Consider the following 14,330-nt stretch of genomic DNA (forward strand, 5'->3'; position numbering starts at 1 on the left):
GGTCTGCCCAGCTCTGTAGGCAAAAGCCTGGCTTTTGGGCGGATTCTCATTTCGCCTGAATTTACTGATCATATGTGACCCCAAGTCTGGCCCCCATTGCAGAGGTCACCACGCAAACCGTTCTCTGGGAGCAGGGAATTCCCTCAAGATCTCATCCACACCATGACAGGGAACCCGTGACCAGCGGGCTCAGGGACAGGAGTTGCACAGTCCCAGCTCTGGCTTGCTGGTGACCCTGGGCAAGGGCCTGCCCTCTCTGGGGCTCAAGTCTCCCCACCCCCCACCCTGCACTAGAGGGGGCGGACCGGGAGCTCGCCGTGCAGGTTCCCTCCCATGCTAGGCCGCGTCCTGCTGCAAGTGTGGCTGTTACTGCTCAGGGTCATGGGAGCCGAGAGGCAGCCAGGCACACAGGGAGGTAGCAGTCCCCAAGGGCGGCCCCTCACCTCCTGTCGTCGCTGTTCCTTCTTGAGCTGAGCAATCTCCCGGTTCCTCTTAGTCTCCACCAGCCGCCGCCGCTGCTGCTCCTCACGCATTTGCTTCATCAGGGCCACCTGGGACAGGCAGGGGTGGTGGGGGTGAGGCGCGCTGGGCAGTGGGCACCCACATTCTCCAGGGAGGCCTGGCTCTGAGGCAGGGGCGACAGCCTGCCAGGCCCCTGGTTTGGGGCTCAGGGGTCTGGAGTGAGGGGTCTGCTCCCACTCCTCCATGCGAGCTGAAGCTGCCAAGTGCCTGGGCACCCTGCTGGAAGGAGTGGCCTTCCTGCCAGCCCAGCTGTGCAGGTGTGACCACTCTGCAAAGTTTAACCCTGATCCCCACTTTCAAATGCCACGGCCCCCAGTGGCCTCCTCCCTGAGCCACCATCCTGGGTTTGGCCGATCGAGGACCAGCCTGGGGATGCTCGAGGCAGCACTGTCCTCTGTCCCATGGATAGCTGAGCAGGAGACGGGGATGAGGTGAGAGTCCAAGCCACATTCTAGGGCCAGGCTCGCAGTCACAATAAAAGCCACCACCATTTATCAAAAACATGCTATACACCAAGCATTGTTCTTGTGACAGTCACATGAGTGAGGCATTACCATTCTCGTTTTATAAACAAGGAAATGAACCTCAGAGAGACAAATGACTTAGAGTCATGAAGCTGGGCATGAACGGTCAGACTTTTGGCCCAGGTCATTTTGCCCCTGCCCCCAGTCTAGCTCTTACTATAGCCCCACGGAAGACAGCATGCCAGTTCAGAGCAAAACCAGTGATCAAGCATAGGAATTCTGGAACCTGGAGTCATCAGAGCTGTGGCAAAGGCACAGAGAGCACCCTTGGTGTAGCCCGAGACAACTTGACCGGCTAGAGAGCCGTGTACCTGGGGTCCCCTCCCACCACGTCCTGGGGCCTGAAGCATGACAGTGCAGTGTACACAGGGTTTTAGACACTTTCCAAGTAACAGGGAAATGAGAGTCACGCGGAGGTCGATCCTTTTGCCACTGAGGCCTCAGACATGACCAGAAATATCACCAGCCTGCCCTGCCCTGAGGACAGTCTTGAGAGGAAATGGCCTGAGAGGGAGGGAGGCAAGGCTCTAAAGGGGCTGGGGGGAGGGGGAGTTGGCTTCTCTCTCAGAGAGCAGGCTCTGCAGGGGTGAATCTACAGAGAGGAGGAGGGCTTGCTGCTGCTGGGTCTTCAGGGTCCAGAATGAGTATTTTCCCCAAGGATGGGCAAGAGCAGGGCAGCCCAAGCCTGACCCGAGATGGTGGTATCTGCTGGGGTCTTCCTGGGGAGGAGCTGTGTCGCCCTAGATGGAGAGCCATCCGCCCAAAGTCCCATGCCTCCCTTTCCCATGCACAAAATGGGAATAATAACCAGACCTCCTTCTTCTCCTCAGGACTTTAGTACCTACGCTCATGCACATTAGGCGACTAGCCTAGAGGCTGGCCACAGACAGCATGCGAACAGTGGTGATTACTGTTGTTATTAGACGCAGGGCCCCCTACTGCCCCCACCCCCCCGCCCCCGCGAGAGGCCTCAATAGGTCCTCCGGCCGCGGGGCCGCAACTGTAGTACACCTTCCTACCACGGGGGGCAGTGTTGAGCAGCACCCCCGGAGCTCCGCCCCTGCCCCTCTACTGGAGAGGCGGCTCCTCCTGGGGGAGGCGCAGGGCTCAGAGGACAGTGTCATCCTGGGCCACCCCCTCATCGCCTACCTTGGCCTTCTTCATCTCGGCCACCTCGGCCTGCAACTTCTTCAGTTCCCTCTCATAGCGGGACTGGTTCTTGAGCAGCCGCGCGTGCTCCTTCTGCGCGGCCTGGAGCTTCTGCAGGTCCCGGTTCATCTCCCGCAGCCGCTTCTCGTAATCCGCCTTGATCTTGTTGGCCTTCTCCTCCGTGTAGCACTCCATGGTGCCTGAGAGCGGCAAGAGGCGGCTGTCAGTGCCACGCGTGCCCAGGTGTTCTCAGCTTCGAGATCAGGGGGTGTGTGGCAGGAGGGGGAGCCGGGGCGCTAGTCTCTCCGCAGGACTGTGAGCAGGTCGCACCCTCTGTGTGCCTGCTTCTTATTTACACAATGAGAGGATCAGGCTCCCCTTCCTGCTCTGGCATTGTATTGGACTTTGAGCGGGGTGTTTTCATCTCAAGATCCACGAGCCCCCGGTCAACAGCTTCCTGTGAGGGTCCTGTGGGCCACCCCTGCTGGCTGGGTTGGGACCCACGACTGCAGGAAAGGGCCAGGCCAGCGGGAAGGACAGAGCTGTAAGCAGACAGCGATGCCGGCCAGAGCAGAAGGAATAGGCAGATTCTCTATCCCTGACCTTTGCTATCTGAAATGCCAACAGGCGTCTCCATGGAGATGTGTGGCAGACATCTCCGACTTAACAGGCACAAAACCAGACTCCCAATCGCCGTCTCCGTCACCCCAGCAGGCTCCCCTGTCTCCATAGATGTCACCACCACATTTCCAGAAGCTCGCAGACTGGAGACATCCTTGGCTCCCCTTACACCCTCCACCCAGTCAATCAACAAAACCTTTTGTCTCTACCTTCCAAATGTATCCAGAACGGGACCACTCCTCACCACCTCTGGCCTAAATCCTCTTTCACCAGGATCTTTTCTTTTTTAAAACTTTTTCCCTAATCATTCACCAGGATCTTGGTTAACACTTTTCTAACTGCACTCACACCACCACTTGCATTCATCCCCCTACGGAGCAGCCAGGCCCCTCCCCTCCCCCCACATGCTTTTAAAAGCTGCATCACATCCCTCTCTCAAAACTCCACACCTTCCCGTCTCCCTCAGAGAAGAAAGCGATGTCCTTATAATGATGGGCGTGACCTGGTCCTATAGTTCTTCCATTACCCCCCCTCTTGCTACTGTCCCCTTTCACTGTGTTCCAGCTGCCTGCCCCTGACCACTCCACCAATCTGCCAGGCACACTCCTGCCTCCCAGGCTCAGCATCTTCTCTGCCTGCAGTGCTCAGCCTGTGCTCCCTCTCCCTGAGCTTTCTCTCACGTCGTTTGGGTCGCCTCACATGTCACCTTCTCCGCAACACGCTCTTTATAAGACATCACGCCACTCCCCGCCACACCTTGTCCCCTGTTCTCCCTCCCTGCTGTTTTTTTTTTTTTTTTAAGGCACTGATCCCCATGGGGCATGTCACAGACTCTGCTCATTTATCTTATTTATGTGTCTCTCCCCATCAGAGCGTCCCTGTCATGAGACAAGGAGTTTGCTCACCTCAGTGTCTCTAGCGCCTGGAATAAGGTCAGCTCTGTAAGACCGAGTTGACAAATGTTTGCTGAGTCAGTAAATGAATGAAACAGTGATCGGATGAATGTGTGAAGAGCAAGTGTAAAGACGATCAAATGGGACGAGTTAGTTTGTAAATGGTTTTAAAGGAGAATACTCAAGGTACTGAATGTAGAAAAGCAGCGGCGGGGCGTCACACCCGTGTGCCTAGGGAAATAAAGAATTCTAATACTTAAGATGCTAATAATACTTAAGATGTAAAATGTAGCATAGAAGTGGGCGTAGATGTAGACATTGTTGACAGTGGGTCGGAGGACCAGAGTCCAAGCGTCAGAGGACCAGGGAAATCCCCAAAGTGCCAGCTGCCGGGGCTTGTGACAGCGGAGGGCCCTCAGGGGAAAGCGAGGGCCCGGGCAGGGCGGGGAGGAGGGGTCCTCACTGAGGTTCTGCAGCACGCGGTCGCGCTCCAGCTGTGTGTCCCGGATCTTGTTCTGAAGCAGAATTAGCTTCTCCTCATACTGGTGCTTCAGGGTCTGCAGCCGCCGCTGGCTGTTCTCCAGCTCATCGATCAGCTTCTGCTTGATCTCGATCTCACACGTCAAGTCGGCCAGGTCGGCCTGGAAGTTCACCTCTGTGGGGCAGAGACAGGCTCAATCCAGCGCCCGGGGCTTAGGGTGCGAGCGGGGCGCCGGGGGCTTTCCGTTGGTCAGCCACAGCTGACTGACCAGGGACCGGAGGCTGAGGGCAATGGTAAGTCCCACGGTGGGTAAGGGCTGCCAGGTGGGGCGACACAGGAGAAGACCGGCCTCAGGAACTGGAGGCTGGCCCAGGAGCGGGCAGGGGTTGTCTAGGCATCCCACCACCCCTGCTGTGCCCCAGAGGCCAATGTCTACCTGCCGTAGATGGTATGGGACCCAGCCTAGGGGGAGGAGGGCTGTGGGTCAGAAATGGTGGCAGGGCGGAAGGGACAGGGCAGGTGCCCCCATTTAGAGGAGTGGGTTTCAGCAGCATTCAAGGCCCGGCTCTGCACCTGCCACACTGGGGAAAGTCACTAGACTTCTCTGGGATTGGGGGAACTCCAAATACCTATGCACAGGGTTGTAGAGAGAACGGAAAACCCCAGGCCACGTGGCCTATGATGAGCACCGCCATCCGTATCACCACTGTTGTTGTTGGTGGTGGTGGTGGTGTCATGACTGGGAGTCCCGGGTCCTGGACGTCCACATTCTTTGAGAACGCAAATAAGGCCTGACTCCAGCCAAGGGGCATGTGGCTCAGGGTCTTGTAACTAGAAGGTCTGAGCTGTTGCTCTGGGCCCAGTGCTGACTGACAGCCCGCCCCGGGAACCTGCCACTTGGCGTGTCACCTCCCCCTGCCCTGGCCTGGGCACACGCACCCTTCTCATCAGGGTCCGAGTCCGAGTCCACCAGGCTCTCCTCACTGCCCGAGTCCTCGTCTTCATCCTCACGGCCCTCCTCTTCCTCACAGCCACTCTCGTCTCGCTCTTCCTCCTCCTGGGCACCAAGCACCATTAGGGGTGGCCAGTGGGCCCTCCTCACTCAGGCTGGGCCTGGCCTCAGGGAGGCGAGCCCAGAAGTAGAGGGAGTCTGGGCAAGGCCTCAGGTGTGTCAAGAGGGTAGGGTATGGGGCAGTCAGGGCCCCTTGTGCCCACTCCCAGTCCCAAAAGAGTAACCGCCTGACTCCCCCAGTAGCCAGGGCAATGGCGCTCTGGGAGAGCCGCCCTCCCAGCCTCACCCATTTGGGATGAGGTGGGAGGACTGAGGGGTGGACATCACCATGACCACAAGTCAGCCACACTGGAGGCAGACCTAAGTCCCTCCCCAGCCCTGCCAAGGTGGTCATGGGGCTCCCCCCACTTGGCAGAGACACGAGGTGGGGGTGGGGGAAGGTAAGCATGTAGAGCGGAGGGGACAGGGACAGTCCCTCACCTCCTCAGCCTCATTCTCGTCGGTCTCCTCACTGTTTTCCTGTTGGAGTTTTGCCCTCTTTTTGAAGGCCTCCTTCTCTGGGCTGCCCAGGAGGGAAGGGTAGGCCAGGTTAGCTTTGCACATATGGCAGGGAGTGACAGGGAGGGCAGGAGGATGGGGCTGCGTTCCTGTTCTGCAGAGAATCTGGCTGCCCCTCTCTACCCCCAATCTAGAATTAACCTGGGTAGGCTCCATCCTCCCTCCCTCCCCTCGGGGGAAGGAGCAGCACTAGAGGAAGGTGGGCCACTGCTGCCCAAAAGGCTGAGCAAATGGGCTGAGCTCCTGAGTAGCCCTGGAGCAGCTCCTGGCTACAGGCAGGCGGGCAGCCAAGCTCCCAGAGAGCCCGCAGGGCCGCGGGCACACTCCGCTCACCTCTTTCTCCGCTGTCTGACCTCCTTCTTCTTGAGCCGCTCCAGGTCCTGCTTGGCCCTGCGGATCACCTCCGAGGCATCCTCCATGGAGCTGGCCGGGCTGCCCCCAAAGGCGGGAGCGCCTGGAGACGCGCCCAGGGAGTAGGGGCTCCGAGTGGAGGCCCGGGAGAGGCTGCGGCGCAGGGACTCGTTCATGGCCTCGCTCTCCAGCAGCTTCGTCCTGCGTGAGGAGAGCCAGCAGTTGGGGCCAACAGAGCTGGCACTGCCCGCACTGCCCGGGGCTCTGCCCAGCCCAGGCCCTCCTCCACTGTTCCCAGATAGGCCGGGGTGCTCACCGCAGCTCCTCGATTTCCCGGATATAGTTCTGGATCAGGGCACCAATGGCCTCGTTGCCATCACCTGGAGAGGGAAGACAGCAGAGGGCAATACAGAAGGTAAGGCGCGCGAGGACCTGCGGCTTGGAACTGGTGGTCCTGTACCAGGGCCCCAATAGGGTAGCACACATGGGCCTTTCCCCAAAAGGAATCTACATCGAAGAAGCACCCGTCTGCGGGTCGGGTATGCGCCAGCCCTGCTGGAGGGACAATCAGGCTCCGTCCAGAGAGGGTGGCTGTCAGGCAGGGTCTGCCGTCCTCCCGCGGGGAACACGGGGAACACTGTGCAATTGATGAGAATTAAGTAGATTTGTATGTTTTAATGTGGAAAAATCTCCAAAGCATAACGCTAAGTGAAAATGGGAAGTCACAGGGCAATACGTATGGTCCCATACACAGAAAAAGAAAGGGCAGTATATATTCCCACACACCTATGTGCATAGGTACATATGAATACATAGTCACACTCAGAGCAAAGGACTGAGAAAGGTGTGGGAAGACATGCATGGAGCTTCTAAGTAGAGAGGATGTGGAATGGAGAGTTTAGCAAGAGGGGATTTCATCATTATACACCCATGTAAGCAAGGAGGATGTATTCATGTATTGCTTATGGGCATAAAAAAAGGTTTAAAATCAGCTGGGGGGCCCCTGAGGGGGTCAGTCAGTTAAGCATCTGACTCCTGATTTTGGCTCAGGTCATGATCTCAGGGTTGTGAGACTGAGCCCTGCATGGGCTCTGTGCTCAGTTCCTCTGCTGCTCCCCCAACCCCTGGTGTCTCTCTCTCTCTCTCTAAAATAAATAAATCTTTTTAAAAAGTCAGTTGGAAAAAAATTCATAAATGCATTGATCTGTGAATTGATTGGCTGGCCCAGCTTGCCTAATATCCTAGGGTGGATATGGGGAGAGGGGGTCCCAGTCCATTGGGTGTCCGAGCTGGGCTGGTGCACCTGACTCACCGGCCTTGGCCAGAAGCAGATTGGCTTCCTGGCTCATGAGATGAGTGACACGGTTGTTGATGGCATCGATGGCCTCCTGCATGGCCTTCACCCGCAGACGCAGTGCCCCATTCTCCTTCTGCAGCATGGCGTTCTCCCGGAACAGGTCACTGTAGCCCTCAGCACCGTCCTCCCCAATCACTCTCTTGCCCTGGGAAGAGGAGGGGCAGGGCAGGCAGGGAGCAGTCAGGGGCAAGAGCATGCAGGGTGGGGAAGGGTTGATGATGCTTCTGGCAGCACCGCCAAACTGCCCCCCCCACCCCATGTCTCCTAAAACACAGCTCCTGTCTCCCAGGGCTCTCCCTGACAACCAGGAACTCCAAATTCTATCACCAGCCATTCCAGCCACCAGCCCCCCGCAATCTTACCTTGACTTACCTTTCCACCGCCTACCTTCACATCACCATAAGTACTAACCCAAGGGCCAAAACCCTAAGAGGCCCTGGCAATGGGCATAAATGAGTCTGAATACAAGACAATAGGGAGTGGTGGGGACTGGAGCTAACAGAGTCACAGACTCAGTCTCAAAGGGTCAGCAACTATGCCACTCCAGCCAGCATAGTACTATATATTGTTAGGTCTTCACATTTTTCAAGGAAAACTGAAATTCCTTGATTTTTAGAAAGGTAGGCAACCAAGTTGCATTCTTTTAAAACAAAGGACAAGCAAACCAAAACCCGTTTGTGTACCAGATTTATACCCTGGCAACCAGCAGCCATTGACTTCTGCCTAAGTCATATGGAATTAGACACTTCCCCAGAAGCACCTGTTTCTCCCATCTTTGTTTCCAGGTGCAGGGAGTGTTTGCACCCTAGAATGCCTGCCCCACTTGCTTTTGATGCTATCTCATTCATTTTTCAAGATCTATATAAAAGGTCCCCTTCTTTGTGAGGTCTCCCCTGACAGAGCACCTGAGTGAAGAGGGTCATCTCTCTCCTCTGCCCTGCCCCCGGACACACTAGATGACTCACGTGGTCCCCATTGATTATTCTGATTCTGCACTCCAGCCTAGGAATCTCATATGGTCCAAAGCAGCATATTCAGCGGACATGAAAACACCAGGCAGGGCATTTGTCCTCTGCATCAGAGCTAAGGAACAGCTGCGTGCCCTCCTTTCTCTTAGGGTGCTAAAACCCTGGGGGCTCTGACTGGGCTCAACTCACTCAGGTGAACCCCCCATCATGGCCGACATACAGCCAATACGCAGGAAGCAGCAAATAGGAGGGGAGGGAGAGGAAGGGGGGGCACCGAAGAACTGGGGCCCACCGTGCCAGGGACCGTGCTCACCGCCTTATACTCCATCAGCTCCATCTGCAGCCGAGCGATCTCGGCCCGCAGGGCGCTGATCTGCTGGCTCGTCTTGTCCTGGTTCACCACCACCTTGTTCTTGATGTTGCGGGCCCGGTTGGCATATTTGAGTGTGTTGAGCGTCTCCATGAAGTCCCGGTCAGAGGGGCTCACACAGGCAATCATGATGGTCTGGCTGGAGGGGTGCGGTAGGAGAGTGAGGTGCGAGGGGCTCAGCCCAGCCCCCAGAAGCATCACTCCAGGGTACAGCTCCTGCTCCCAACCCATTCCCATACTGCCTTAATGCCCTAAGGACCTGGGCATTCACCAGGGCAAGCACCTGGGACATGGGACTCTGGACCACCTGGCCACAGGGCTCCTTCCAACTGCGGTAACCCACAGCGAAGGCAGCCGGCAGTGTGAGACGTCCCTGCTGGTCACAGCTCTGTATTTTCTTAGTGGCTTCCATCCATTACTTCATTTGGGCTCTATCACTTCAAGACTATCTCTCCCTTCTGTGCAGACAGGGAAACTGAGTCTGACCATACTAGCCAGAGGTCATACAGCATCTCAAGTCTCCTGTCTCCCAAGCCCACAGCCTGCAGTAGGACGGCCTCCTCTTCCACCAGGCCCTCATCAGGATTTTCCAGCAGGGTCCCACCTCCCCTGGCCCTTCCCTGGATGTCAGCTGTGGGTACCTGTTGCCCCCCAGCGAGTCCTGCCCCTTCCCTGGATGTCGGCTGTGGGTACCTGTTGCCCCCCAGCGAGTCCTGCCCCTTCCCTGGATGTCGGCTGTGGGTACCTGTTGCCCCCCAGCGAGTCCTGGAGGAGCCGCGTGAGCTTCGAGTCCCTATATGGCACGTGCACCACCTTCTTGCTCTGGTCCCCCAAGGCGCTGATCACGTTGCCCAAGGCCAGCTGTGGGAGACAGACCCTGGCACTTGAGAGACATGCAGGGAAAGGGGGAGTGGACACAGGACAGCCCCCAAGCCATCTTTACCTGCCTCGATGACCCAGCACCCCTCAAGCTCCCTGATAGGGTTTATGTGCAGATGTGATTGTTTGAGAAGTCAAGAAGTTGGGGGCAAGGGGGAGGACAGAGGGCCAAATGCCTAATAATATGGGTGCCCTGGCTAGCAGCCAGCAAGAGGCATAGGGAGGACGGGGCAGCCGTGGGCCTGGAGGGTCTGGAAAGGGTCTGAGCTGTGTAGGCCGCTGGGGCTGGTGACCTGCCGAGTGCCTACCAGGCCGCAGTTGATGGAGATGCCCTCCTTGGCCCGCTCGCCAGTGGCCCCCGTCCGCTTCAGCCGCTCTGAGCCAGCCAGGTCCACAAAGTGAAACTTAGCAGTGAGCGTCTCATACTCACTGGTGGGAGCAGTGCCCTCAGGAAGCCCAGTCACCACCTCGTTCACCTGCGGCAGAAGTTGGCAACTGATATACTTGGCCTTCACCTGGTCTTGCGGCTCCTCGGCTCTCGGTCCTGGTCCCTCAGGAATGCCGTCTGGGGGGGGGATTCAGGGCTGGGAGGGCAGGCTGCCCCTCCCCCTCCCCGGCACGTGACAGCATCTGACTGTGTGCACAGTACTTGCACATGCCAGATTCTCATGCAAGCCTCAGAACCATAGGGGTATGGTTATCCCATTGTACAGGTTGGAGGACTGAGGCTTAAGAAAAAAGAGAAAGAAAAATCCACGAGGGGCCAAAGCAAACCCCAACCCCCGATTTGCTAACTTTGGATCCATGGCCCCTCTCCTCTTCTTGCTCCCCTCTGAGAAGCCCCCCCCCCCACCACGACACCAGCTCCCGAGCCTCCATGGGTTCCTTACGGGGTCCGGCTGGGTGCACACGCGCATCTGGCACACATGGATGGTGAAGATGGCGTGTGAGCGCGAGCTCTGCACGTTCATCTGGGTGCTGGCCGTGGTGCGGGACAGGGCCCCCTGCTTTAGGCACTGGATCAGCTGCGGAAGGGGGCACAAGTGAGGGCATGAGCTGAGCCTTGGAGCCGGGCCCTGCCTGGCCTGGACTTCTGGTGGGTGCTCACCTCCTCCTGGGAGTTGATGAGGCGGGAAGTGACACCCGTGGTGTAGATGCCACCATTCCCATCCTCGTGAATCTTGATGTTGGACCTGCGGTGGCGGGCATCAGGGTCACGGGTGCTGTCAAACAGGTCAAGGATCTCCTCATTGTAGAGCTGTGTGGGGGCAAAAATGGCTGCTGGGTGCATGCGACACGTGGCGCAGGGCCTCCAAGGGGGCTTTCCCAGGTTTATAAACAAGCTCTGTTTTGCAGATGTGGAAACTGAGGCTCTGGGAAACGAACTTGCAGACCCTGGTCCCCTTGAGGGACAGCTGGGTCCTGGGCGAACTATAGTGAGGTTATGCTTCCGCTCCCTCCCCAAAGAACCAGCATTCAGCAGCTTTTGGTCTTGTCAGGGGACTAACGACCTAAAGGGACAAGGGGACTCAGGCCCTAGATGTAGATGAGGAAGATAGGACCATAAATCAGGCAGACTCTATTATGTTTGTTGCTAGGCTGGGAAAGGGGGTGGGGACGTGGTTTCGGATGAGGGAGGGGACAAGCTGAGCTCAGTAGAGACCATGCTTCAATCCTGATGCTCCCTGGGGGTTGAGGTGAGGACAATCTCCCAGTAGGGGAGCAATGTGGGCACTGAGAGCATGCCACTGGGGCCTGGTATCCTGGGGAGAGTCTGGAGAGATCACTTGGATGATGGGGGAGGTGGCTTGGCCAGGAGTAGTCACCTTATTTCACATGGTCTCAGCCTTAGAGATTCCTGTGTGGAATCACCAGCAGGGACAGCTTCACCTGCTGAAGGGCTGGGATACTCCCCAGGCAGAGAGCAGAGGCTCGGGAGTGGGGAAAAGGGACCGAGCAGCTTGGTCAGCGGCCAGCAGAATCCTGTGGGGGAGGGGCGGGCTGCAGACATCCGACATCCGAGGCTTTGATGCCTCAAAGGGACAGAAATACTCCACCGGAAGGGGAAGGGGAAACGGAAGGGACTGGTGCAGATGTGGGTGCCATGGTGTCTGTCTGTCTGTTGAGAGAGAGACGCACCGACATCATTTAACCCCTTGTGATTCACCCTTCGGCATGAGTTTTCTAGGCACTGCCCTACTTTTTGGGGATCCCCATGGCAACAGGATAGAGAAAAGAAGAAAACAAAGGGATGAAAAAGCTTATAGAGATACACAGCACTAGGGCACGTGCACACGCGTGCATGCGCACGTGCGCGCGCACACACACACACACACAAAGGAAGTCACTTTATCAGAAGCAAAAGTCCAGGAGGACAAAAAAAACCTCTCCAATCTGAAATACAGGGTCCCCTAAGGGGAAAGAAGCCACTCTGAGTGCCCAGGAAGGAGTCATAGTGCGGCAGTGGGCAGGGTGGGCCATGGAAGCCCTAGAGAGGGCTGGAGCCACACCTCTCCCTCTGAGGACAACCTGGGTGGGTACAGTCAGAGCTCAGGACAGTCCCATACCCAGCAAATGGCCCAGAACCAGGGGAGTCACTGGGTTGGGGTTTCAGATGCTGAGAACTGAAGCCACCTGGTTCGGGCGTCCTAAAGGAGGAGCCTGGTCAAGTCAGGCACTCATGAGAAGTAGCCAGGAAAACCTGCTTTCTTAGAGACCTTTTTGAGAGACCCCGTGATAGGCCAAAGACTCCTCCCTCTACCCCCAAAGTCCCCAGATGTCAAAAGCCTGGCCATGGCACAAAGACGTTCTCCCAGAGAGAGGCAGGACCAGTTGCCTTCTGGAGGACCTCCCTGCCCTGAGGTCAGAGAAGACTCCGAGGGTCAGTAAGGACATCAGCCAGAAAGGGGCAGGGCAGGTTGCTCTGAAGCAAACTGGCCGAGGCCAGAAGGATGGGCAGGTACCAGAGTTCTCACTGTGTGCCAGGCACGTGCTTCCGTGCCATTCTCACAACACCTGTAAGGAAATAGATATTACAGCCATCGTGCAGTGGCCTGAGGACAGACAGCTAATAAGTGTTAGAGCTGACAGTCAGTCAGGGTTTGAAGAGATCTTGACGGTTCTCAGTAACTCAAGCCCCCTCTGACATAGGAAGCCTCCTCAGAATGTCCCATCCAGAGGTCCTCTAGCGCTTGCTTGGGTATTTCCAGCAGCAGGATACTCAGCAGCTGGAGAAGTTGCTGGGGCTCTCCTAGGCTCATTCCACTGTCCTGGAGGTAAGCCCAACCTCCATGGTCTTGCTGTCCCCCAAATCTCCCTCCTGCCCCCACCACAAGGCCACAGTACCTCCAGGAACTGAGCGCTGACTTTGAACTCAGGCCCGGCCACACCCTGCTCCTGCGCCCGCCGCTTGCGCTCGGCAATGCCCCCAAAGAGGTGTGCTATGGCCCTTGGAATGATGCCTTGCTCCTCCTCCGATGTCACCGTGTCGAAGCCGGTGCCCATCGTATATGTCTTCCCGGCTCCTGTCTGCATCGGCAAGGATGGAAGGAGGGGGTCAGCACCCTCGGGGGGGCCACCAGCGAGCCCAGGACCCCAGGTCAGGTGGACTTCCCTTACCATGTACCTCCCCTCCAAGGTCACCTACCCCTTCTGGTCCCAAAGCCACACCCTGGGGGAGTCTCCTGGGAGGGACAGCCTTCCTCCGATAACTAGCAGTGTGACACATGCTGGGACAACAGACAGAACCGCAGCTCCATCTCAACAGGTCTGAAAGGGGACGGGGCGCTCTCTCCCACCAGCTGGGGAGACAAGGGTTGGAGGGGCCCCCTATGGGAGTGGAGGCGGCTTACCTGCCCATAGGCCAGCACTGTGGCATTGTAGCCCTCGAAGCAGCCCTCGATGAGCTTGCTCACACAGGTCGAATAGATCTGTTCCTGCCAGGTGTCCAGGTCGAAGACAAAGTCATAGGTGAAGGCCTTGTCCTTCCCCAGAAGGACCTGGGGCTCCCCGGGGGTGACAGAGGTACAGATGTGACAGCCCTCAATCTTCTCCTTTGACAGCTGGGGCCGAATCCTGCACGGCGAAGGGGAGAGCCCTGGGTCAGACCCGGCCAGCCGGGGACCGCCACAGCCCTCCACCCTCACGCTGCCTGCCAAGCTTCCACTTCCCCAGGCCCCCTCCAGCCCCCACAAGCTGGAGAGAAGGAAGGAAGCTTAGGAGCCTCCCCAGAGGACAAAGGCAACTTTTGTAACAATACAATAATAATAAGAGTAAGATTAATATCTACTCCACCCAAACATTTACTGAGTTGCTAACGTTTTTCAAGTGCTCTATGTATGGGGGACCTGGGTTAAAAGTATTTTACGTAAAGGAATTCATGTATTCTCCACTATAAATCTGTGAGGTACATATTATTTGCCCAATTTTAAGATGAGAGAATGGAGGCTGACAGAGTTTAAGTGACTTGCCCAAGATTGTACCGGGGGGGGCGTGACAGAACCCACCCCCTCGTCTGACGTCAGAGCGCCCCACACACACCTGATTGAATGGAGAGCCCTAGAAATCAGTGTCCCAAAGATCAGGAAGAGAAGACAGCTTGCCCCCTTCTGGGAGGTAAGGCTTAACACCAGGATGCGGACAGGAG

General features: G+C 57.1%; 1 protein-coding gene across 4 annotated transcripts in view; it reads right to left on the reverse strand.

Moving 5' to 3' along the window:
• KIF21B (kinesin family member 21B) overlaps nt 1–14,330 on the reverse strand; it is a 44,078-nt gene that overhangs the window by 16,626 nt on the left and 13,122 nt on the right. For all 4 annotated transcript variants that reach the window (XR_004385103.1, XR_004385104.1, XM_032878226.1 and 1 more), the window contains exons 2-16: nt 13,537–13,759; nt 13,031–13,213; nt 10,794–10,943; nt 10,576–10,710; nt 9,994–10,161; nt 9,552–9,667; nt 8,750–8,945; nt 7,424–7,613; nt 6,428–6,491; nt 6,094–6,312; nt 5,683–5,764; nt 5,130–5,247; nt 4,173–4,364; nt 2,196–2,395; nt 444–551 (exon numbers count right to left, since the gene is read on the reverse strand). Coding sequence is in view for 2 of the 4 variants with exons in the window: in XM_032878226.1 (XP_032734117.1) it covers nt 444–551; nt 2,196–2,395; nt 4,173–4,364; nt 5,130–5,247; nt 5,683–5,764; nt 6,094–6,312; nt 6,428–6,491; nt 7,424–7,613; nt 8,750–8,945; nt 9,552–9,667; nt 9,994–10,161; nt 10,576–10,710; nt 10,794–10,943; nt 13,031–13,213; nt 13,537–13,759 (2,344 nt within the window). In the remaining 2 variants the exon portion in view is untranslated. The remainder of the gene's footprint in view (nt 1–443; nt 552–2,195; nt 2,396–4,172; nt 4,365–5,129; nt 5,248–5,682; nt 5,765–6,093; nt 6,313–6,427; nt 6,492–7,423; nt 7,614–8,749; nt 8,946–9,551; nt 9,668–9,993; nt 10,162–10,575; nt 10,711–10,793; nt 10,944–13,030; nt 13,214–13,536; nt 13,760–14,330) is intronic.

Source organism: Lontra canadensis, unplaced genomic scaffold (genome assembly GCF_010015895.1).
Source record: "Lontra canadensis isolate GAN:19392208 unplaced genomic scaffold, GSC_riverotter_1.0 scaffold63, whole genome shotgun sequence".
NCBI lineage: Eukaryota > Metazoa > Chordata > Mammalia > Carnivora > Mustelidae > Lontra > Lontra canadensis.